This window comes from Ananas comosus, linkage group 13 (genome assembly GCF_001540865.1).
Source record: "Ananas comosus cultivar F153 linkage group 13, ASM154086v1, whole genome shotgun sequence".
In the NCBI taxonomy this organism is placed as follows: Eukaryota; Viridiplantae; Streptophyta; class Magnoliopsida; order Poales; family Bromeliaceae; genus Ananas; species Ananas comosus.
The window spans coordinates 2646905-2671576 of record NC_033633.1 but is presented as its reverse complement, the minus strand read 5'-3'; the positions used below and the strand labels follow the sequence as shown (position 1 = coordinate 2671576).

The window sequence follows — 24672 nt, the reverse complement described above, 5'->3', positions numbered from 1 at the left end:
AATAATTTGACAATTTTATGGAAATTTATGATTTTTATTTTGTATGAAACAAATAAAACTATATTAGTTAAACTCTTAGATAATTGGGCTGTTAAATTTACCAAAACTTTTGTTAAATTTCTAGAATAACTCAAATAAAAAAAAAAATCAGAAAATAGAGAGGTGTCAATTGGAAAAAAAAAATGAAGTTGAGGGATCTCGTTAAAAATATTTTGTAGTTGAGGGTTCTCCAAACAATGTACTGTATTGGACTAAGTTATAAAATGTGGATAGTACAGGTACTTCGCATAGAAATTACCCAAACCTTTCTTTCTCACTCTCTCTCTCTCGCATCCCCCCTAAAACCCTAGTCGATCCCCTCCATTTCCTCGCCGTATTCGCTCTCCCCACCGCCGGAAGCCTCGCCGGCGCCGGCGCCGGCGCGGCCCATCTCCATCCTCGTCGCGCCGCCTCCATGGGCGGTGCCTCGAAGCTCCTCGCTCTCCTCTCTGCCTCCAAGCCCGATCGATTCAGGTGGTTCCGTGGCATCATTTTACTCCAATTACACCTATCGTTTAAGGAATTTTCTGTCTTGTTTCGACGATATTAAGCTTCTGTGGTCGGATCATGTCGTGGTCTTTTTCCGGTTGAAACTTAGTAATTTGTTTGAGGGTGTTGAGGTAGTGCATCAGCTTAAGGGTTTTTTTTTAGGTTTGACTCTAATTTTAGTATGTGGGTGATCTAATGATAGGGTTATTGCGGGGAACGGATCTCAGTTGTTGTATCAAAATGGCGTTGAATCAACTAGGCGAATGAGCTCATTTTTGAGTGGTGGTGGTGGAGAAAACAATGTAAGTTTTTTGAACTAGTGAACTTACACTGAACTTGAATAGTTCCCAATGATGATATAATAACTATAGTATAAATTTGTAGTTTAGAGTATAAGAATATATTAAGTAATTACAGGATAAGATAGTTTAGAGAAGTATAATATTATCGCTGGATTGAATGCCACACATATCTCTTCAACTGAACTAATATTGACTTACGTCTCCTTCGAAAAATTGTCAATTTTTGGGAGAATTTATGTCTAAAAGATAGTGATCTATTGATGGTAGGATTCCTGCAGTCAATTGTATGATATTGTAGTCGTCATAACTGATTTGTAAGTATGAAATTGAAAATATATCTTATTCATCCGAAAAGCTTTATTGATGGGTGATTGAATTACTAAAATCTTTCTGACCTATAAATTATTCTGCAAATTTTGTGTCCTGTATAAAGATGTCAATTAAATGCAAATTATACTTTTTGCCTTTTTAAATTTCACAAGTTGGTTCCCTTTAATTTCTTCTCCTAATCAGTTGATCAATTATTTCTTTGCAGCTTGGAGCTGGGAGGTTTTGTTGCCGTAGCTATGTCACCAGCACTTTGGTTCTTCAATCTAGGTCCTCTGCTTATAGGGAAGTTGTGGAAGACCAAGTCTATGGACAACGTGGATCAAAAGCAACTTTGCCAGCAGAGGTTCTGCCAAGTGAAAAATCTTATGATAATCGCAAATGTTTGGATAATCTCAAATAAAACTAGTTTTTGTCCCAATTAGCTCAAAATTTCTGTACAATAAATTATACAAACGAGCTTTTAATCCTTGCTGTGTGTTAAGATCGTGTTTGTTTGTTTGTTTGTTTTTTTCCTACTTCTCTATTATTTATATGGGAAATATAATCAGTTCCCTATAAAGGTTATTTATAAACTTTATTTGATGAAATTGGTTAAATGTGTGAATTCTTGTCCACAGAGAAATGCTGAGATGATTAATCAGATACAAAGAAGTGAGAATGAGCCAGTCATCAAACAAGTTGGCAAAAATATCACATCAACAGATAAAAGGAGATTTCTTGTTAACACGGTATGTATTTGGCAAAACTCTCTCTCTCTCTCTCTCTCTCTCTCTCTCGTGCGCATGCCGCGGGCACACGTTCATTACAGAGACGAATGTGCTTTTATATAGTATTGCTAATTCTATCCTGCAATGAAATGATTTCCTCAATAGAATGAGTATGGGATGACACCTTGTTGATTGCAATAATCATTATGAGAAACTGTTTGTTTCTATTATCATGTTAAACTTTCTATTTACCGCAAGATAAGATAGGTGTACCTGGTCCTGTAAACCTACTAGGCAAATTCATCTGCAATCTGTGTAAAAAGGTCCTTTTTTGCTGTGAAACAGTAGCAATTAGATGCTATATATGTAACAGCCAAGGTAACAAATGCATTATGTTGGCTAACAGATCTTTCCAACTAACTTACAATGTACCAAAAATATTTATTTTTTGATAACACTTGTAGCACAAAATTAACCAGCTACTAAGGTTTTTCAATTTGCAGCTCCTTGACCTAAAAGATTCCAAAGAAGCTGTTTATGGTACTCTTGATGCTTGGGTCGCCTGGGAGCAAACATTTCCTCTGAGCTCACTGAAGAAAGCACTTCTTGTTCTTGAAAAGGAGGAACAATGGCATAAAGTTGTTCAGGTGTTAATTGAATTGCAGGTCCTAAAATTGGCTTCTACTTCTGGTATATTCTTGAGTGATTGTTTTATTCAGGTTGTAAAATGGATGTTAAGCAAGGGGCAAGGAACTACAATGGGAACATATGAGCAGTTAATTCGTGCATTGGAGAAAGATAACAGGGCGGAGGAAGCTCACAAAATTTGGGAGAAGAAGATGAGTCACGACTTACATTCAGTGCCATGGCGCTTCTGTGATCTTATGCTATCAATTTATTACCGAAACAACATGCTAGAAAGGCTTGTAAAGGTACAGACTCCTCCAGCAGATTTATAGAAGAAGGTGCTTCTTTTTAATTACTTCTATATAAAAACTCTTCTTTGTTCTTATAAGTTGTATAAAGGAAGTGGAAACAACTTAGAGCTTTTGTCAAGTTGGGAATTTTTCAGTTTTATAAAGGCTGTTGCTTTTGTGTTGTAGCTCTTCAAAGGGCTAGAAGCATATGATCGTAAACCTCCAAGTAAGTCAGTTGTGCGGAAAGCAGCAGATGCATATGAGATGCTCGGCTTAATAGAAGAAAAGAACAGAGTGCTCGAAAAGTATGGCCACTTGTTCTCTAAGTCATCGGACGAACGTCAAAAGAAATCTCGAAAAGCCCGAAAGGTTGCACAGAAGGTTGATGACAAAGCAGGTAGACTATGCCATTTATTTTTTTCATCTATATGTCGAGCAATTAAATTAAAAAAAAATAGTTTAGCTGCCAGAGGACCTAAATTGTTCATGTTGCCGAAAAAATAAAAATAACTATTGAGCTAAACCTTGCTATTGGGACTTGTGGAAACATGTCGTGTTAATTAAATTCATGAACATGATCTGAACTTCCAAAGTTGAGTAGCATGCATCCAATCCGATGATAATAAATATTTGTCTGTGGATGATTGGCTACTTAATCATTTATTAAATTTTATGTTTTGAATAATGTTGGTTTATTTTGAAAATTCATCATTTGGTGGCTCTATAATATTCTTGTCTTTTACTTGAAACTCTGTTGTGAGCGTTAGTATATATTCACTGTTTATAAAAAAAACGTAAATTGGATATGATAATAGAATTTTTCTGTTTTCTTCTTAATTTTTTCTATGTGCATTCCTTTATCAACTATATATTCCTAAGTTTCCGCTCTAATTAAAATATTTTAATATGCCATTCATGAACTATGTGTGTTCCCATGTGCTCCTGCCAATTGCATAGACATTATGCCGTACCTTGGCAGCAAACAAACATTTATCTTTTTCAAAACTTTGACCACAAAGTTTTACTCATTAGTTCTCAAGGAAAGCAAGCCGGTTATTCTCATAATGTGGTCATGTTGACATGGAACATATAAAATCCCTTCAAGGGAAAAATTTGTGCACTGAAGTCTTCTCATTTGTGCATCACAAGATCAATAAGTGGTTCTAAAGAATACAATAGAAAAGGTCTGTTTCTTTAATCGATGTAGACAAATTTAATTTACTTTATTTAAAGTATATACCTGATTTCTGTTAAATTGAATATATGCCATTGGAACAAGGAGTTATTTTGCGTAAATTGTCGTACACTTACGGGCTTGACTATTTGGCTAAATTTTTTTTTAGTGAAGACCAAAATACCTGGCACATCATCACACAAGATATCCTATTCTCCTTTTCTTGGTCTCCGTAATAAAGCCACTGAGAGATGAAATACATTACCCCAAACTAGATCCTTGAAACCTGTTACCACATATCAAAATCAAAACATTAGGATCTTTAGTTGGAACTTGGAAATATAATTAAATGAACTGAAACAATAAATAGAAGGAATTATTCTGTCACTCTTGGCTATACAACTTACTGATTTTATTGTCTGTGTTTTTCCAGATAACAGCAAACAGAAGAGGAAAGAAGCATCTGATGAAACGTCAGCGGATTCTGGACCTTCGGATGTAGAGACTGATGCTTGTGCTTAATTGAGACCATCTGTTTTTTTCTTTTTTTTGCGAAGGTCCGTCATACTTGTCCATTACGACCATGGAAACTTCAATTTGGTTTTTTCCTTCTTTTCGTTTAACACGTCATTTCGTTTAATGATTAAATTGCAGAGTTACATGGGCCGGCGAGATCAAATTGGGCATCAAGCATATATCATCTTATCTGCAATCATCAGCAAAAGCTGATTCACAGTTTGATGGTACACTAAAGAGGCTGATTGCGAAAGGAATTGGCAATTGGTTGTTGCGCAAACTGGGGAATGTTAGATAATTTGTGAAATATAACCACATCTGGTGAAACTTGATTGCTGGGGTTTGCCCTAATCGAACCTGCCATCGTCTAATTACCTCTTGGGACTATCCTTGACAATAGCTGAAGATAGTTCACATGATAATGCTGATAATAACCAAGGAGATGATTAATTATGTTGGTTCTGTATTCATGATTTTCGCAGACAATATCTATGTTGTTGGCTTAGTTTGCAGTTCTTTTTTTTTCTTTGGTTGGAGTGGAATATGTAAGACTTAGTTGTATGTTGCGAAGAATGAGAAAAGATATAACTCGGTGTTTACTCTCTGATTTTTTTCTTTTCATTTTAATTGTTTTCTCAATCCCCAATTACTCTTTTTACTATCTACTACAGCGTAGAAAGATATTTATTTTTTCCTAAATCAGTTTTTATAATAGTAATAGAAAATTTTATTTACAGAATTAAATAACAATAACTGAGAAATTTTTTTAAACAAATGATAAAAAAATTTATGGCCACTGACCACCACCAGGCAAGGCCCAGCCCAGAAGCGGCCCACTTAAACTGGACCGATCCGAAAGCGGTTCCGGGCCGGACCGGCTCGACCGAACCGGCCCACCATCGCAACATCTGTTACATGCAATGCTATCCGTCCAATCAGACCCTGATTGATCGCGAACCGTCCATCTAAGAGCCCCTGAGCCCTCAAAAACCCTAGGAAGCGGCAACGGAGCCATTTTGCGGCATCGTCGTTCTCGGGTTTCCTCAAAAACCCTCGCCGTCCCATTCCGCGGCTAGGGTTCGTAAAAGGTGCCATTCTCCACGGCTCAGCGATTTCTCTTCTCCTCTACTTCTCGATTAATCTCGCAGCGACGCATTGGATGCGAGATCAGCGATTTACCTTTCACTTTTTACGTTTTACTCTAATCATCGAACTTTTCAGGGTTTGATCGACCTGATTCGTTCAGATCTATATTTGTTAGGATTCTTTGAAACATAGATCGAATTTTTCAGTAGTGTTTAATTGTTATAATATCGTATCCATAGTTCGCATTAAGATATATGTAGAAGGTTGATATGCGGAACAAAAACCCAAAAATTACGTGATGCAATTATTGTAAGCTTATGTTGGACTATTCAATAGTAGATTCTTATAAAGTTCTTGTTTTTTCGTTTTTTTTTTTGGGTTAGCGCATTCGTAATTTTGAATGCTACGTTATATTGTTGACTATTGTCGATTTGATTTGTTACATTCTGATTTATTTCTCCACTTTTGTTTACAGAAGGTTGTGAGGGTTTTCAAAGGCCGAGAAGATGGTTCTGAAGTACGTTTGCGTTCATCTGTTCTAAAAAATATTTCTTTTTCTGTATTGTTAATACTTGCATGACTGTTCGTATATCATTTTATCCCTCTTTATTATGTTCAATGTGGCCTTAATCTTTATTAGCAATGTTTCAACCATAATATTTTGTTCGGTTGTTGCTACGTCATGTTTTCTTTTTCATTCTGATGTTTGTTTGATATACTATATGTATCAAATATATGATCTTTCGTATCCGGCCTTTCAAATATTTAATTTCTCACATGTATAACCTTGTACCTATAAAACCAAGTTCCTCTCAGGATAGGATGACTCTGCAACTTAAGATAAGGGTATTTCAGAAAAAAAAAATAGCGAAAGTACTTTCAAGGGGCATAAGAAGCTATATTTTACAGGATTGTATATGAAATATAACCCTATATTTTTAAGATCTCCTTTTGCTTTATTGAACTTTGTGCAATTTCTTTTGTTTTTTGATGTTGCAATGCACATTAGTATGTTGTCCTGTCGAACTCGAGGCTAGTTATGATATTTGGATAAGCGGATAATTCATTAGCTTACTATTTGGGGCTGCAGGACTGAACTCTGCCGGTTCAGTGGCGCCAAGATATATCCCGGAAAGGGTATAAGATTTGTCCGAGCCGATTCCCAGGTAAATTTATTCTGAAAGGTTATTAATCCATGCAGGAGAACATGAGTTTCTGTGATCCCATTTTGACTAAAATGCTTATGCTTCATGTAGGTTTTTCTTTTTGCTAATTCGAAATGCAAACGGTACTTCCACAATCGTCTGAAGCCTGCCAAGCTTACTTGGACAGCAATGTATCGGAAGCAACACAAAAAAGTAATGTTTTTGTATATCTTTATCTACATCTACTATTCCTCTTTCTTATGGGGAATCTGCATTAGTAGCTTTATGTTTTTCCTTGTGGTCAATCCTGCAAAATATAAGGTGGCGCTTTGGTTATGTGTGTGTGTGCTTTTTTTTTGGGTGTGGAAACTTTTGCTTTTATTTTCAAGTTGCTGCGTAAGTTGATGGATCTGATTATGAAGAAGATTTTTTTGTTAACTGACTCTGGTACACAAATGTGCCTGCCTACGTTGGCAGTTGCGATTTATTTGGAGCATTAATTAGTTGTTGTGTGTATTACCTCACCTAAAAATGCACTTTTTACTGACTCGGCAAAGTTGTAAAGTTGTACTTGAGATATGCTACTTCGTGAGTTCGATATTTCTATTTGTATTCTACGATGAAAGTTGACATTATTTAGTGTGAATAGTTGTATGCCTAACTGGTTTTCATTGTTTCATGTTTCTGAAACATGTAGTCTACGAATCTTTTTTATGGTTAATGCTAAATGTTCTTTAAGTCAAATTTTGAGAAGTTGATTTGCACCATGTTAAACCAAGTGGAAATACTACTATCTGCATTGCTTTGTTCCAACAGGTTGGTTTCATGCATTGCTTTGTTCCTAATTTCTGCACTTTAATGAGCCTTCAAAACTTCTCTTTGTATGTGTTTTATGAATTTTCAGTTTCTACTTTATCTCTGTACATGGAGGAGAAGCTTCTGTAACCTTAAATAGCTCCTTTGTTTCTTATATCTATAATTGAACTGTAGCACTTCTTCTACTTGTTTCGGCAATGCCATGCAGTTCTGATGTATTATAGCTGCATTAATGTAATCCAGATGGATTGTGATGATTTGAACTTATGTCTGTAGGATATTCACGCTGAAACTGTCAAAAAGAGGCGCCGTACCACCAAGAAGCCATATTCGAGGTCGATTGTCGGCGCCACCCTTGAAGTTATTCAAAAGAAGAGAACCGAGAAGGCTGAAGTTCGTGATGCAGCTAGAGAAGCTGCTCTTCGGTACAGTTCTCTTCCCTTACTCGTTGCTCTTATTGTTTCCTTGGTAATAAAAATTCCACGAGAAAACTCTAAAAACATTTGACTTGAAAATCATTAAGCTCAACCGCTCCATTGTTGTGTATAAATTAAGATTTTGTTCCAGCATCTTTCATTTCTCTTTGCTACATCAATCCATTCTCATCGTTCTTATATATGCGAATCATTATTCTATTCCTTTCTCTTCGAGTACCTTACAGTGTGTTCCTATTCGACAGTGAGATCAAGGAGCGCATAAAGAAGACGAAGGAGGAGAAGAAATCGAAGAAGGCCGAACAGATGGCGAAATCTCAGAAGACGCAGACAAAGGGTAGCGCGCCCAAGGCTCCCAAAGGCCCGAAGCTCGGCGGCGGCGGCGGGAAACGCTGAAACGCTCGATCCGCGCTTTACCGCGTCCCCTAGTATTTCATTAGCCAGTTGCTCTTTTTAAGACTAAAATTGCCTTAATTGCTTGGTTTTATCGCCGACACCGCGAGAAAACATGGCTGAGATACTCTCTTTTTAGTGTTAGAATTGAGTTTATGGAGCACCTGGAGTGTAGAATTTTGTCTGGATATTTCTATTTTAATGTGGCTTTATTATTTGGAAACCAGTTGTTGCTTTATTTTTATATTTTTTTTTGCTTAATTTTTTATTTATTTAGGTTTGGTCTTCGTTCGTTACATGCATCTCTCTGTTGGTTTTGGGATTTTATTTGTTCTTTTTTCCTTTATATTATATTTTTGCTTGGTGCTTTATATTATATTTCTTTTTCTCTTTTCTAACAAAGAAAAAAAAAATGGTCTGAGGTTCTGAATTAATGACACGCATTGATAAATATTATAGAAATCACATTTTATAATTTCATGTGCATCATTAATCTTGTTATCAAATGATTTTAAATTCACTTAATATTTGTCATTGAAAAACATCAATTTAGCTATTATAATAAAATAATATCGAAAAATTATGAAATTTTGCGACTAGAATAGTTTAGATTGTTTGTAATGGCTAGTCTTGTAAATAATTTAAAGAGAAAATTTTAAATATCCTCCCGTAGTTTAATGTTTTCTCACTTTAGTATTCTCCATTAAAATATATAGAAAAAAAAGTCTTAATTGGATATTCATTTTAGTATTCGGTGATTTACGAAATTTTTTACTTTAGTACCCTATAGTGTTAACTTTCTCATTAATTTAACTAAAAGATTAGCAAAAAAAATAATAAAAAGAGAAAAACAAAAACAACTAAACTGATACAGTTTAAACCACAAGATATTAAAATAAAAAAGCGCTAAACCACATGGATGGTATTTGAAATTTTTCCTAATTTAAACTTTGCAAACTCCAAAGTGCCAAACTACGATCAGTTTAAAGTTCACGGGGCAGCAGAGCATTGTTTTTTTTTTAAAAAAAGAAAAATAGCCAAATCGAAATTACTAGTACGGCCCAGTCCAACGTTACTTTGAGTCCTAGATTATAATTTGACCCAATTACGTGGTCTGAACCCATTTGTTGGGCCCGAGCCCAACCACCACGTGCGCACGTTAGCTCACCCGGCGCTCCGAGTCGTTCCCCGCGCCCGCGCGCGCAAGTTGGTGATTGGTTGAAAAAAAAAAAAAAAAACTAATATGTAAAAAACCCCTCGCGCCGCAGCCTCGTAAAAAATGGGGGAAAATAAAGGGGGTGAAAAAAGGTAAAAAAGGAAAAAAAAAAAAAATCTCCGACTCTTTCGGAGGAGATCGATTTAAAAAGGCGACCGCGACGGGCGCGAGCGATGGCCCCGGGTCAAACCTCATGGCCCCAAACCCTAACCCTAACCCTAATTAGCCCCCGCGACCCCTCTCCTTCGATCGCCCTCGAGGAGCCGTCGTCTTGCCCAGGGGATCTAGGGTTTCTAGGGCTCTTCGTGGGGTTGCAGCGATGGAGGTGGGAGGATCGGGGGGGAACGACGTGGAGCTCGTGTGCAAGACGCTCCAGTTCGAGCACAAGCTCTTCTACTTCGATCTCAAGGAGAACCCTCGCGGCAGGTACCTCAAGATCTCCGAGAAGACCTCGGCGACCAGATCCACCATTATCGTCCCCGTGAATGGCATCGTTTGGTTCCTCGATCTCTTCAATTACTACATCAACACCGACGAGCGCGATGCGTTTAGCAAGGAGCTCAAGCTCGATACCAAGGTTGGGAGATGCGAAATATCCAATTCCGAGCTCTTTTTTCACTCGCAGTGTTGTGATTTTAATCTGTTGTAGTTGATTGCAGGTGTTTTACTTTGACATCGGCGAGAACAAAAGAGGCCGCTTTTTGAAGGTATATAACTCTGGTTGTTTTCTGCGGAATGTTAATTTATGTTGTTTTTTTTCCTTTGTCGCTTTCGTATGGGATGCTATGAGAATAAAAGCTTTCCATGGAAACTACTCTTTTCCACAGTTTTCTTTATCTGGATAAAAAATTCGGATAACAAAAACACTACTTTTCCGTAAAATCTTAGAAAAAAATATTTCTCCGGCCAAAAATTTATTGTTGGGATGTTTTTGGGGAAACCAAACACCCCCTAAATGATGGATTTGTGAGTAACGGATCAATGGTTCAAATTATTTACTTGGATTATATGTTGTGATAAAAGAATAATAATTTACTCCTTTGTGACTTCCAATTATTAAATGTATTAGGCTTCCGAGGTCGTATTTAGCTGCTTATATGTCTTCTTATAATGCAAGAAAGAGATATTTTCTTAACAAATTTTATTCAAAGGTGAGCACGAGTGACAATTGCTTGATTCAAAATATATAAATTTGAATCGCTCAATGTTATATATTAATATTTCTGAAGTGTTGTGGGCCAGTATAAGTACCCATGATATGTATGAAAAATATGTAAGAGTAGAATTTTGGGATGATTGCAGTCCTACGCGATCCTAAGTGATCCTATGCGATATTGGATGCTAATCTTAAGAAAGTTGGATTCCTATATGATCCATATCACATAGAAAATCTAGGGGATGCGCAATCTCGAGAATTTGATTGCTGTTTTTGAAACAATAACTTTAATGGTTTTGTTATCTCAGTGGCTACATTTACTTGTTCAATATGTAAAAGGAGCCTGTTTCACAACGTATGTAAAAATCTTAGCTGCTCAAAACTCTAAAATGTTTTGGATTGCTGGTTATGAACGGTACTGTTTAACTGCAGGCCTATTTAGTTTAGGAGGATTACATAAAGGGCGCTGATTGAACTTTTTGACCGGTTTATTTATAAAAGCAAGCCTTTGCAAAAAGCTGATTGTAGTCCATTAATCATACGGAAACATTAGTCCAGCCCCCCCACACCTATGCTGTATATGCTTATTCATGCATCATGTTATCAGCTTAATGTTTTGCAGAGGTAGAGAATTGTGCCTACTTAGGCTTGGGATGAGGTTAGTCGGTGTAGGAATTTTGTTTTCTTATTTTCCTTTTTTTTTCTTTGGTTTGGTTGTGGGGTGTTAAGGGAGAGAGCTTAGCATGCAGGTCTCCGTAGGACTGGTTTAATTGGTGCCACAATCCTTTCACAACTGCATTATAGATGCTTTAGACCTTGTGTCTTTTACCACGTGGTGCATCCACATCATATTTTTGGCCGTCGATATCTTTGCTGGTGGTGCTTTCATTGGTAATGTAGAAAAAAAAAAGGAATTGTAAGATCTGGTTTATTTAAACAAGTAGCAACAATAGTTATGCCTGTATGCAGATCGATGGCTGATCTGTTTATTTATTTAGAAGTTTTATTTGGGATTTTTTTTTTTTGGAAAAATTATAGTGAAAGTGTAAAAGATATCAAGAAGCTCTAGGCCCCTTGGAAACTCCTAAATTTCCAGGCATTTCTTCTTTCAAATGGCTTTCATGGAAGATTACGGAAGACTCATGGATTTTGAGGTGTAGCGACCCTTTATTTTTTGGAGACTTTTAAGAACGGAACATTAGAGTAGAAAATCACATTCAAATAGTGATGTCAACGCTGAGGGAGGATTTAGAATATTTTTGTTGATATTGGACAGGTTTCATTTTCTAATGGGTAGTCTTTGGTCGAGTATTTCTCTGTCTAGGCAATATAATGATCCCTTTTTGCAGCCGAAACTTGCTGAGGAAGCAAATATCTTGTATTCTTATATCAATATGTTAATGTACATTTATGTGATAATGGTTTCCTATTTGGAATTGCTGAGAATTATCTTATTTTGTTTTGGCTCATATGGTCAACTGAGTGCGTTCGGAACAGCTAATAAATTGTTTTTCTTGTTAGGTGTCCGAAGCATCCGCTAACAGAAATCGCAGTACAATCATTGTTCCTGCAGGAAGCTCCGGCGAAGAAGGATGGGCTGCATTTCGAAACATTTTACTGGAAATAAATGAGGAAGCCTCGCGGCTTTACATCGTACCCAATCAGGTAATTTCACATTAAATTTCTCCTATTCTCGTCCTTAATGTTGCGCAGTTGCATCCTGATGTAATGACCACGTTTCCTCTTTGAAAAGCAGCAGCAACATATGGAACCTCCAGAGCACCTTGCGGGGCTCTCAGATGATGTGGGTGCCGGTTTCATACCCGGCCACAGCAGTTCTCCTGCAGTTCCAGGTTCGGACTTGAACGTGGAAAGAATAGTCGAACTGCCCCCGCAGGATGAAGTCGGGAACTCGGGTTTATCTAAAGTTATTCGCGCTGATCAAAAGCGGTTCTACTTTGATTTGGGAAGCAACAACCGGGGCCATTTCCTGAGGATTTCCGAGGTACATCACTGACCTGGTAATTGAAATTTCTGTTAACAAATTGAGGAAGTGGCAATCAGAAATTCAAATTTTGATTGTGTTGGGGGATCTGTTTGTCTCTCCTTGTCTACTGTTTCTTTTCTTTTCTTCAGCTCTTACTTAAATGCTTGTAGGTGGCCGGAGCAGATCGCTCGTCTATAATCCTTCCCTTATCCGGTCTGAAGCAGTTCTACGAAATGATCGGTCACTTTGTCGAGATAACCAAAGACAGGCTCGAGGGAATGACGGGCCCAAATGTGCGGACGTTGGAGCCTCCGCAGAGATGATCGATCCTCTCTGTTTCAGATATCGTCGGTTTCTTTTGCTCGGCTTTCTCTTCGCCCTACTCTTGTTCTGCATGTCTGCAAGTGGTCCCTCTTCTGCTGATTAATTCATGACGGCGGCTGGCGGGTAATAACCTCATTTCTGTCTGTTGCTGGGTTAATAATACTCTCTCTCTCTCTCTCTCTCTCTCTCTCTCTCTCTAGATGTTAAAGATTGTAGCAAGCTTTGAGCCAACTGAGTAATTGACTTGATATTGTATGTAGGGCTTTTAGTGGTATGATGGGTGGGTGCATTAATTTGTAAAGATCTATATATCTCTCTGAGTGCAGAAAATAAGTGATTGCATCTCCACATTATTGTTTTTCCTTAAAAAAATATAATATATATATATATATTTTTACTCAAGTGATAATTTTTGAAAGTTTTTTTTTTTTCTTCTTTTCTCTGTTTTTTTTTTTAATCTTTTCCTTCTTTCATACTGTCATAAGGTACATATGAACATATAATTTTTAGATTAATGCTGTATTAAATAAACAAGTTCATAGTAACATTGATGCCAATGGTAGTCAATAATGACAATTATATGTGTACATAACGAAAAATTCTAGAATGCAACGGGTATATTAGTGACGTGGCGTAACAAACCAATCAAATTAATCCTTTTAAGAATATATGTCCCATCATGATTGTAAAAAAGTATTTTTATTGTACTTTTGTTTGAAAAAATGAATGTGATTGGTTTGTTATTGATGATGTGGTGCAAGTGTAACAGTGTAGAATTTCTCGTACATAACTTGCCTAATATGAGGTCGTTTACCTTGGCGTTTATTTTTATGAACGAGGCATCTGAATTGATGATCGATACCGTTAAATATATTTTGAAATTTTAAATCTTTTAAGTTTTAACTTTTTATAATTTTTGAATTATTTGTCTAGTTTCTAAGTGGCTTAAACTTTGATAAGTTTTATTGGCTAAATATATATAAGATGAATTTGACACTATTTGATCACTAAGCATATAGATATTGTAAAATTATAAAATTTAATTTTAAAAAGTTTAAATAGCGAAAATAATATTTAATGAAACTAGTCATTAATTCGGATGTTATATTGTTGATAACAATGGGGAAGTAAACATTTCGTGTTTTACAAATACTATATTTATATATAAGGTCCCGTTTGGCATTGATGTTACCTAACACTAACTGAGGGCATTTTTTGCAAATGGCCCCCTGAAAAAATTTTATTTTAAAAATAGTTCTATCAAAATTTAATTTGCAAAAATGGTCCTGTCCTGCCATACAAGCGTCACGTCAGCGCCACGCGGGCAGGGCAGGGGCCAGCGTGTTAAGTTGAACACCGTGAGTTATTCACCGTGTTCAAACACTGCCGTGTTTTATATTTATATTCCCATCGTGTTTCATATTTATAATATTCCTAGGGATATCAATGGGTCGGGTTTGGATTTTCGAACCCGGCGGGTTTTAAAAATCCATACCCATATAACTTTAATATATGGATATGGGTATGGATTTTTAAAACCCGCAGGACTCGGATTCGTGTTCGGGTTTTAATTTGATTTTCAGATTCGATTTCGGGTTTTTAAAAATCCGATTCAAACCCGACCCGTTGACATCCCTAAAAGAGAAGAAAAAAAATATAAATATGAAATATGATGAATCATTCACCGTGTTTGAACACGGTGAATGGTTCACCGTGTTCAACTTAACACACTGACCCCAGTCCTAGCCGCGTGGTGCTGACGTGGCACCTGCGTTGCAAGGCCAGAACTATTTTTGCAAATTAAATTTTGACAGGGCTATTTTTAAAATAAAAATTTGCCGGGGCCTAAATTGAAAAAAAGCCCAACACTAACTGATAAAGTAAAGTTGAAAAATAGAGCATATGAGGGTTTTTTTTTTTTTGGGAAAACTTCAACACCTTGCCTGTGGTTTTGTAGTTTCTCACTTCGTCCTCTGTGGTTTCAAATATATCAAATTGCCCCATGTGGTTTCGTTTTTATCTTTTCGATAGTTTTTTCGTTAATATTTTATTAAATTATATACAAAAAAACTTCAGATATCCATCTAGATTTATCAAATATTCACTTTAGTACCTTTTAATTTTAACTTTATCACTGATTTAAGAAAAAAAAAATAATAAAATTGATAAGAAAAAGAGAAAAAAAAACCACAAGGGAGCAAATTGATACATTTTAAACCACAGGGGGGCAAAGTGAGAAACTATGAAACCACAGGGGGGTTTTTGAAGTTTTCTCTTTTTTTTATGGAACAGTAAAAAATTTTATTGTAACCGTCTGGTTATGTACATGGTACGCAATATTTTTTTTTTCTATACGTAATATAATTTCTCCACAATTTCAAACGAAATCACGAAGTCTAAGATCTATCCGAGTTAAAATTTTTTTTTAACTAATACTATAATTTTTATTAATATAAAATTAAAAAATTATTTAAAATTTTAAAGGTAAAATTCTGGTTTAGTGGTTTCCTTGGTCACATGCAATCACTTAATAATTAAACCAAAAACATAATAGGCTTCTTTATTTTTTTTTCTATTAAAAAATTTATTATAACTGATTCATTACGATATGCGAAACGTAATATTATTTTATCTCTGTACTTAATTTAATTTCTCCGTAATTTCAAACGAAACCATGAAGCCTACGATTCGTATGAGCTAAATTTTTTTTGACCTAATGCTATAATTTTATTGAATAAAATTTAAAAAATTATTTAAATTCTTTATAGGCAAAATTCTGGTTTAGTGGTTTTTTCCGTCACATACAAGCACCTAATAATTAAACCAAATTAAAGAAACCATCACTTCACTTTTTTTACCATGACCTAACTCATCAAACATCCATGAAACCTACAACCACCATTTCCCATTTTAACCATTTGCCTAGTTACTAACTGTTTCTCAGCGCAAGTGGCAAAAAATTTGATGATTTGTATCTGAGATTCCAAATTCGAATCCTAATTGATTCACATTTTCAGGTAAGTTTATTTTTAAAATAAAATAAATGAAACAGATAGCATGCTACCTATCTCTCTAAAAAAAATTAGTAACCAGCCCACACTTGTTATTTCTTAAGTTTCTAATTTTTCACACAAATTTTAAGTTCTTTTTTATTCTAAGAAAAACTAAATCATTTAAAGGGCCTTGTTTGAAAATGTTGGGAGCAAAATAAGTATCCCATTTTGCTGTTTTAGATTGCTTAAAAAAGTTTGGGAAAACTTCAAATACCCTCCTTGTGGTTTAACTTTTTCTCACTTTAGTACCATGTGGTTTAAAGTGTATCAAGTTAGTACCTTATAGTTTTGTACTTTTTCACTTTAGTACCATGTAGTTTAAAATGTATCAACTTAGTACCATGTGGTTTCGCATTTTATCACTTTAGTATCCTGTGGTTTCGCACTTTATCACTTTAGTATCCCGTGGTTTAAAAATCACAGGGTACTAACTTGATATAAAAATAAAATCACAGGATACTATACAAAAAAAAATCACAGAGTACTAACTTGATATACTTTAAACCACAGGGTACTAAAATGATAAAGTGAGCAACCACATAGTACTAACTTGATATATTTTAAATCATATGGTACTAAAATGAAAAAGTGCGAAACCATGTAGGGTTTTTGAAGTTTTTTCAAAAAGTTTTGGACTTTTCTCTTACACTATAAAATAATAATAAGAATAGCCTCACTAGCCAATGTACAAAGTAAACTTATATCCAATAAATAATAAATTAATTAAGATAATGTGGTACATAAAAGTTTGGATAAATATTAAATACCACCGATATGTTTCGTGCTTTTTCACTTTAATATTTTGTGATTTAAACTGTATCACTTTAGCACCCTGCGGCTTTATTTTATTCTTTTCGTCAGCGCCTACGTTATCTCTTCGTTAAATTATATATAAAAAATTTTAGATATTTTACATATAATTTATCGAATATTTATTTTAGATCATACGATTTATCCAATTTTACTTTAGTATTTTATGGTATTAATCTTGTCACCGATTTAATAAAAAAAATTAATAAAGAGATATCATAAAGAAAAAAAAAAACGGAACCTATATGAAAATGATTCATTATAAATATAATATTAAAATAAAAAAATACGTAATTACAAGAATGATATTTAAATTTTTTTAAAAAATTTTTTAGTACAAAAAAATAAAACTTGGTGGCAAAAAAATATCCCATCTTTTTTTTTAAAAAAAATTTCCCAAAAACGGTTTGGCTTCTGGCGAATCATATCCGTCCACGTGTCATGATCCAATCAAAGGTACAAACCTACTTTATTAAAATATAAAATAGTACTCGGATAAACCCGCTTCAAAATGAAACTTTTAACATAAACCCTCCTCCTCTCTCTCTCTCTCTCTCTCTCTCTCTCTACATTTCGACCTTTCGAGTGCTCTCGCGATTTTATTTATTTATTTATTTTTTTGTGTTTTTGGGTTGTGGGGAGAGGGGTTTGGAAATGGCGAAATGCGAGGAATTGGTTCGAATTTTGAGCCCGTTTTTCCACCATCTACGGAGGATGGAGACCGAGCTCAAATGCTCCATTTGGTATTTTTTTTTCTTTTCTTTTATTTTTTGATAAATTTCATGTGTATTCCTGCAAGATTTTGAAGTTGTGGATTTGTTCCTGCAAAATCTTAATTATCAAATGTATTCTTTACCGCTCAAAATTATGTACATTTATACCTATAGGTTGATTATTTCGTCGTTCACGATTAATTTTTGCTATTATATCCAGGATTTATAATTTAGGGTTCACGTAGAATGATACAATAGTTGGAATAAATGTTGAATAAAATTTAAAAAATTAAAATTTCCACGGTAGATTGGTTTTTTTGTAGGAAAAAAGAATGTTAGCTTAAGAAGGATATATTTGATCGTTAAAACGAGGGAAACATATGCCATCCCTGTTTAGGTTAATTGTGAGGAGACCCTTCTGAACTGTAAACTATTTTGAAGTGGCCCTTTCGACTTTAAATTTCTTTTTGCATTGATATTTGTTAAGTTCTAATTTTTTATATTGAATGTTTTTGCCAACTTAATTAGGAATTTTATTGAAAAGTACTAAAAATAATTTCCTAATACTTTTAGTAGAAGTTGGTAAACCGGAATTAGAAATTTTGGAGTTTAAGATATATAAGATATATATATATATATATATATATATATATATATATATATATATATATATAGGGTTATAACATTGGATGAAAAATTTAACGAAATATAGGCTTGTAAATAGCGTTTAAACGGTATTGATTTGACCGTTCATTTTATGCCCACTTGATGGACTTTATTATGATTTCGAAAATTCACGAAATTTATTTTGTTAGAAGTTTCAAATACTCTAGATTCATGTTAACGAGTGGATCGTCGATTCGGAAGGTCTATCATTGAGAACAACTTATGAAGTAGGGGTCCAATACTCATAATAGTATAGTAACCATGGCCTATATATATATATATATATATATATATATATATATATATATTTTTGAGAGAGATAGATAGCACGCTACCCGCTTCGTTTATTTCATTTAGAAGTAAACTTAGCTGGAAATGTGAATCAACTAGGATTCGAACTTGGGTCTTGGGTACCAACCACCAAGCCCTTTGCCACTTGCTCTAGGGACGGTCGGTGAGTTTAAGATATTAAACCACCACTCTACATTAGCTTAATCTTTCAGAGACAAACAACTGTTTCACATGCTAACAAAGTAGGAGGCCGTGAGTTTGAATCGTTTTAAGTTCCATATCTCTTTTTATTTGTCTTTTGTTTCCTCTTTTTAGTTGTATTAAATTAAATGAAGCAACCGTTATTTGCTAAAAACTTAAGCTAATAGAAAATAATATTTTTATATCGAACACTCTCCCTCACATCTGGGTTCGAGAGTTTTTGATAGACCTATGATGTGAACTTGAATTAAATAGGAGGAAATCAATTATGCTAGTAGTCTGGCGTGACTCGAACTTAGAACCTCCTGTTCTAATACCACATTAAATTAAATGAAACAACCGTTATTCTCCAAAAGCTTAAGCTAATGGAGAATGGTATTTTTATATTTTTATATTTAAAAAACTGATGCCTACGTATGGTCACTATCATGGTGTCAGCTGTTGTAACGAGGGACATTGTTAACTTTAAAATAGGTAAAAACATACGAAACTATTCCTGAACAATAAATCATTTTGAATTGGCTAACCCAATCTTTCAAAATTTTGATTTTACTACCCAACTGTTCACTTTTTTTATTTGATTAATGGCACATTGGTTTCAAAGTTTAAGCTAATTACCTACTTTGAAGAATTTATAATTTCAAAAATTAAATGAAATATACTAACTAAACCAATAAAAATAAACGAAGCATTCAATTTTGAAGTCAAAATGCTGTTCACTGATCAAATCAAACAAATTGAAAAGTTATGTAGTAAAATCAAAATTTTGAAAGCTTGGATTGCTAAACCAAAATGGTCCGTAGTTCAGGTAAGTCTATATATTTTACCTTTCAAATATTAGAAATACTGTTTGCAAATAGATTACGTTTTTATATAAGAATAAGACATCTCTTTTCTCTTCATTGTTTTCATAGTGCATGAGTCTAGGTGTTTTTCCTAGTAGATGGACATTCCTTTTTCTTTTATTTTTGCTTTAAATAATGTCTTTTTTATTTGATAAAGCTAATAAGAGTTTATTTCGGTGAAATATGCTGCATTATTTCTTATGTAATATCCAGAGCTTGGTGTGGATGAACAACTGCCTACTATAAAGTATCATTATATGTGCATTTATGTATCTATATTCCATAATCATTTTGGGCCAATAATATATTAATATTGTATCCAATAAATTTTTTTGATGTTGATGTACAACTAAAACTCAAAGCATGCCTTTTTTTTTTTCAATTTAAATGCCAACTATAAGAACTACATAAAAATGGAAACATTTCAAAGTACTCTTTTGCATGTAATAGTTTAAATTGCCTATGTTATGTTTACAACAGCATTTGTTCCTTTTTTTTTAAAAAAAAAGAAAAAGAAGTCATGAGGTGTATTTGATAAATTATGATCTAGCACACCATTTCTTTATAGGAATTTTATTTGTTTCCGGGCATGCTAATATTGTTCTACATTTTTTTGCAGCTTAAACTTGCTAAAAATACCAACATTGCTACCTTGCAATCACTTGTTTTGTGGGTATTTTGTGCTCTAACTCTATCTTTTAAGTTCAATGGGAGAAAATTTACTTATAAAGTGGTTACACTGATTGATGTGATCGAACATGCATAGTGATTGTATTCATCGGCAGATGGAACAAAGTGCAAAATGTCCAGCTTGCAACTGTACTTTTCTCGACAAAGGTGTTTCTTCTAACATGATTCTAAGTTATGGTCAAATGCCCTTTTAATCCTCATTTTTCTTCAGTTTAATATTCGCAGATGTTAGACATTCTGTTCACATGGGAGCTATGGTAAATATTTTCAGAGATATGGACTCTTCTATTGCTGATATCTGTCAAGAAAGACGATCTCACAATAGTGAACCCACTAGACAACGCGACTCTTCAGCAACCATACCTGGTTTAATGGAGGTATTTTCCTGAAAAATTATTCATAACTGAAGGTACTTCCTTTCAGTACATGGTCTATAGAAAGTAGTAGTACACTAGTAATTAATTTCACGAATCACTTTAAATATGTACGCATGGAGAGATGATTGATTTGTTGAAGAGATAAATTTAGTTTCTAAGCTACTGTTTCAGTTCTTCTACTTGGACATTACTAGTTGTAGAAGATCATTTGAAATCACATTCTCTATCATTGTGCTGTCATTGAACGTTAACTTTTTTCTTTTCTGTATGCGATCATCTGAGATACTTCGAAGCTGAGGTGCCAATGGCATGATTTATGATTGGTAACAGACATCTCAGGCCTTCTTTATGGCAAAGCTTACATTGTTTGTTCTGAACACTTTTTTTTTTTTTTTTTTTTTTTTTTTTTTTTTTTTTTTTTTTTTTTTTTTTTTTTTTTTTGCTGATTGAATATGCTGGATGCCGGTACTTGGGCTTCCCTATTGTTACCATTACGCTCCAACTAATCTTTTATTTTTCAGGAAACCAAAAAAAAAAGTGTTTTTTGTTTCCAATCAAACCACATAGATGCATAGATTGCAAAAATCCACTATACGCAGGTATATTGAATTGTGCAGGATATGAGATCATAAAGCAGGATGATGTAATGGTAGGCCTTAGTTTCTCTTGTAATGTATGAACGACATCTTCCTTTTTAAGCTATCCACGATACTGGTTTGTGTTCAGTGTTTATACACGATTTTCTGTTTTCAACTAGTTATTGAATTGATGCCATTCCAGGGAAACAATTTATCATCAGCGAAGGTTGAGTTTGAGAAAATTGAAACACATACGACAAGAGAAACCACATTGCCTTCTTGCAAGGATCTTTCGACTTCTGAGTCCCAACTATCTGATAGACAAAATAGTATGCTGAAAAAGAGGTGTCAAACCAAAGAGGTTGTTAAAGGCCCAAAGAGAACTAAGCAAGAAAAGGTGAAGAATTTCCAATGCGGGCAGGTTAATAAGCAACCACTGTGTACGCCTACTAAATTGTACGTTGACGAATGTGTATTTTGCCATACATTTAGGACCACTGAGGTAATCACCATTCTACAAATGCTTTATTTTACTTCACTGGTAGAACTGGACACTATCTGTGTACTTTACTATGTAGCTGACTTCCTAAGTAGAGAACTTTCGTCGAAAGTTTCTCTTGATCTCCTGAACTAGTGTTCTATTTGATATTTGTCTTTCTAACTTTTTGGTTCAATCAGGCTTCTGGTCCGATGCTGTGTTATGTAAATGGAGAGCTGGTAGCAGCTGAAGAAGCCAATCACTCCAATGTCATGCATGTTCATCAGAAATGTTTTGACTGGTATTGCTCTCTACAAATGGTTTCATTATTTTCATTGACTTTTGTTGAAGAATAAAACTATTACAACCTGCTAGATTTTTACTTTGGCCCAAGAAAAAGGGAGGGGGAGGTGGGGAGTGTGCGGGGTTTTTGGGGGAAAGTACAGGCTATTGCATTTTGGTTCAATAATTAAAAATACTGCATTTAATTTTTTGAGACAAGTTTATCATCTTTGTGATGTTTCATTTCGTTTTAGTCAATCTGATGTACTAGTGACTTCATTTAATTTGTAATCGTAGTATCTTGGTTGATGTTAGAATGGTTGAAATCTCCATTCTCTTACAAAATGATCGGTTTTGTAATGCAGGTCCCCCCAAATATATTTTTCCGGTGATACTGTTATAAACTTCGAGGTTGAACTGGCACGTGCGTCACAGATAAAATGCAGCAAATGTGGGCTGAATGGAGCAGCTCTCGGCTGTTATTACAAGAGCTGTAGGAAGAGCTTTCATGTTCCGTGTGCTATTGACATTCCGGATTGTCGTTGGGATTGTGTGAGTAGCTCTTCACTATATATCATTGTTAAAGGCCCTGGTTCTCGATTTTCTTGATTTTTTTTTTTTTTTTTTTTTTTGTCACAGAAAAATTTCCATGTTCTCTGTCCTTCTCATTCATCTAAGAAATTACCTTGTGATGAAGACTCTATGAAGATGGTTGAAAATAATTGTTCCTCGTCCACTCAGATGTATGCTTCCATTCTCTAAGCCTTCTTTCATTTCCTACGTACTGTAAGCTTGGCTCGAGCATTTTATTTACTAGATTGACAGTAAACGGAGCAAGTTCGGTGTTCTATATTATCTTTGCCAGGAACCCTTCTAATGAGGAAGGACAGCGAAGCGGTCAAGTCTCTGAACTCAAACTTAATCGTCCTAATGAATGGATATTACTGGGATCTGCTCTCACTCAATCAGAGAAGGTAAACTCAGAAGATATATTTCTCAATACTTAGCTTTCGTTATATTATATCTTCACTACATTATATCGTCACTAAGTTTTAAGAAAAGTCAAATTCCAAAACTTTTTTGTCTTTGGCGTCTGGGTTTTTGTACGTAGCTTCAATCATTACTTAAATTGTCTTTTCAGGATCTTCTTAGTAAATTTGCAATTTTGACTGGTGCAACCATGGTGAAAAATTGGAGACAAAATGTTACTCATGTTATCACATCCACGGACGGCAGAGTCGCATGCAGAAGATCACACAAGGTCCTCATGGCTATATTGCATGGAAAATGGGTGGTTAGAATGACATGTAAGCGCTACTTTAACCTTCAATCTCAACTCTTCATTTCTACTTGAGTTTTTTTTTACTTGATAGTTGTTCTGTAGCGAAAGCACTTTTAATTTGTTTTATTTTCAAAAAATCTGTGACAAAACTTGCACGTCAAACTATAGTGATCAACTCTGAATTAGAACTTACACTGAAAGTTTGGTGCTGTGTGTGACAAACCAGGCATTTTGAAACTCATACGTACTCAGAATCTTTTTCTAATATTCAGTATATGTTTTTAGTGTTCATTGCTATGTGGTCATCATTTATTTCTTTTATTACTTATACATTTTATGTCACTAAACTAGATGTGGCTTTTCAGGGGTCGAGGCCTGCATGGAATCTGGACACCCAGTTTCCGAAGAGCCGTTTGAAGTCGCCTTTGATCTCCATGGATCCTTCGATGGGCCCAAAAAGGGAAGAATCAGGGCTATGGAAAAGGTCTCTTTCTCTCTCTGTTGCTCTTGCACACACTTTGAAATTCATTTTTCGCTTTCTTTAACAAATGCTGCAATTCTCTTTTTCAATCATTAACAACAATTCTTGCATTCTATGAGATGCAGAATTCTGCTTATAAAACTGCAACCTGTATTCACATGTACGAATTTGCGCGTGGCAAATACTCTCACTTTTAATCCGTGCTTGTTTACAGGCACCGAAGTTATTCGCAGGACTAAGTTTTTGTCTCAGCGACTACATAGTTCCTTTGTATAAGGTCTGCCTCGAGGACCTCGGAGTGGCGGCCGGTGGAAAAATCCTTGGAGTAATCAATTTGTTAGCGTCGGGCTCAACTGCGAATGGATCTTCTCCAGAATTATACTTTGTTTACAATGAAGACCCTCCGAATGAATGCAGTACAGGCAATCTTATCAAGGTTAAGGAGGAAAGGGTCAAGGAGGCCGCCGACCTCGCGAAAATCACCGGTGCTCAGGTTATTGGGCATATAAAGTTCCTGAACGCAATCGCGTCTCTCGATGCGCGATTTCTTACTGAGGAAAAATGTCAAGCATCTGATATCTTGGTTGTGGATATTGAAGATGATTGAACATGAAATCTTTTTTTTTCTTTTTCTTTTTCTTTTTCTTTTCCTTTTTGGTTGTTTTGTTTTTTCATTTTTGTTCTCAATTTTGTGACTGCCTAATTATGCCATTTTTGTTGGATTGGCTCTGTACCTAGTTTATAGTGCTATATATATATATACTCTTCCAAAGTACATAATAGCATAAAATTAATTATTATTCTGGCCTTATATATTGTGCATCAAATTAGATCTTTAATAAAAAAGTATAAAATATTAGTAGAGGTGCAGGAGGCGTACGGATACACCAGGCG

At 34.9% G+C, this 24672-nt stretch overlaps 4 protein-coding genes across 13 annotated transcripts; all 4 read left to right on the top strand.

Annotated features, from left to right (window-relative positions):
• Positions 305-5081, top strand: LOC109719802 (pentatricopeptide repeat-containing protein At4g21190). The gene is made up of 9 exons (XM_020246619.1): positions 305-513; positions 731-830; positions 1366-1503; positions 1778-1888; positions 2371-2514; positions 2587-2799; positions 2971-3181; positions 4392-4515; positions 4613-5081. Exons 1-8 carry the CDS (start codon positions 455-457, stop codon positions 4478-4480), a joined length of 1065 nt encoding a protein of 354 aa, XP_020102208.1. The 5' UTR covers positions 305-454; the 3' UTR covers positions 4481-4515; positions 4613-5081.
• Positions 5479-8624, top strand: LOC109719815 (60S ribosomal protein L24-like). The gene is made up of 6 exons (XM_020246634.1): positions 5479-5562; positions 6036-6077; positions 6651-6726; positions 6817-6918; positions 7798-7946; positions 8201-8624. Exons 2-6 carry the CDS (start codon positions 6067-6069, stop codon positions 8349-8351), a joined length of 489 nt encoding a protein of 162 aa, XP_020102223.1. The 5' UTR covers positions 5479-5562; positions 6036-6066; the 3' UTR covers positions 8352-8624.
• On the top strand, positions 9727-13379 carry LOC109719777 (transcription factor Pur-alpha 1-like). Of its 3 annotated transcripts, none has more exons than XM_020246593.1 (5): positions 9727-10141; positions 10224-10271; positions 12242-12385; positions 12477-12725; positions 12891-13039. In XM_020246593.1, exons 1-5 carry the CDS (start codon positions 9884-9886, stop codon positions 12903-12905), a joined length of 714 nt encoding a protein of 237 aa, XP_020102182.1. In that variant the 5' UTR covers positions 9727-9883; the 3' UTR covers positions 12906-13039. The 3 variants fall into 3 exon arrangements, with proteins under 3 accessions (XP_020102182.1, XP_020102181.1, XP_020102180.1); XM_020246592.1 differs by having other exon boundaries at positions 9728-10141; positions 12480-12725; positions 12878-13379; XM_020246591.1 differs by having other exon boundaries at positions 9728-10141; positions 12878-13379.
• LOC109719046 (BRCA1-associated RING domain protein 1-like) lies at positions 17419-24553 on the top strand. 8 transcript variants are annotated; one of them, XM_020245543.1, is made up of 12 exons: positions 17419-17637; positions 20230-20279; positions 20377-20447; positions 20526-20677; positions 21458-21757; positions 21934-22034; positions 22381-22567; positions 22655-22758; positions 22881-22989; positions 23157-23322; positions 23663-23781; positions 23993-24553. In XM_020245543.1, exons 1-12 carry the CDS (start codon positions 17557-17559, stop codon positions 24383-24385), a joined length of 1833 nt encoding a protein of 610 aa, XP_020101132.1. In that variant the 5' UTR covers positions 17419-17556; the 3' UTR covers positions 24386-24553. The 8 variants fall into 8 exon arrangements, with proteins under 8 accessions (XP_020101132.1, XP_020101133.1, XP_020101134.1 ...); XM_020245544.1 differs by having other exon boundaries at positions 20230-20283; positions 20396-20447; XM_020245545.1 differs by having other exon boundaries at positions 20230-20283; positions 21458-21676.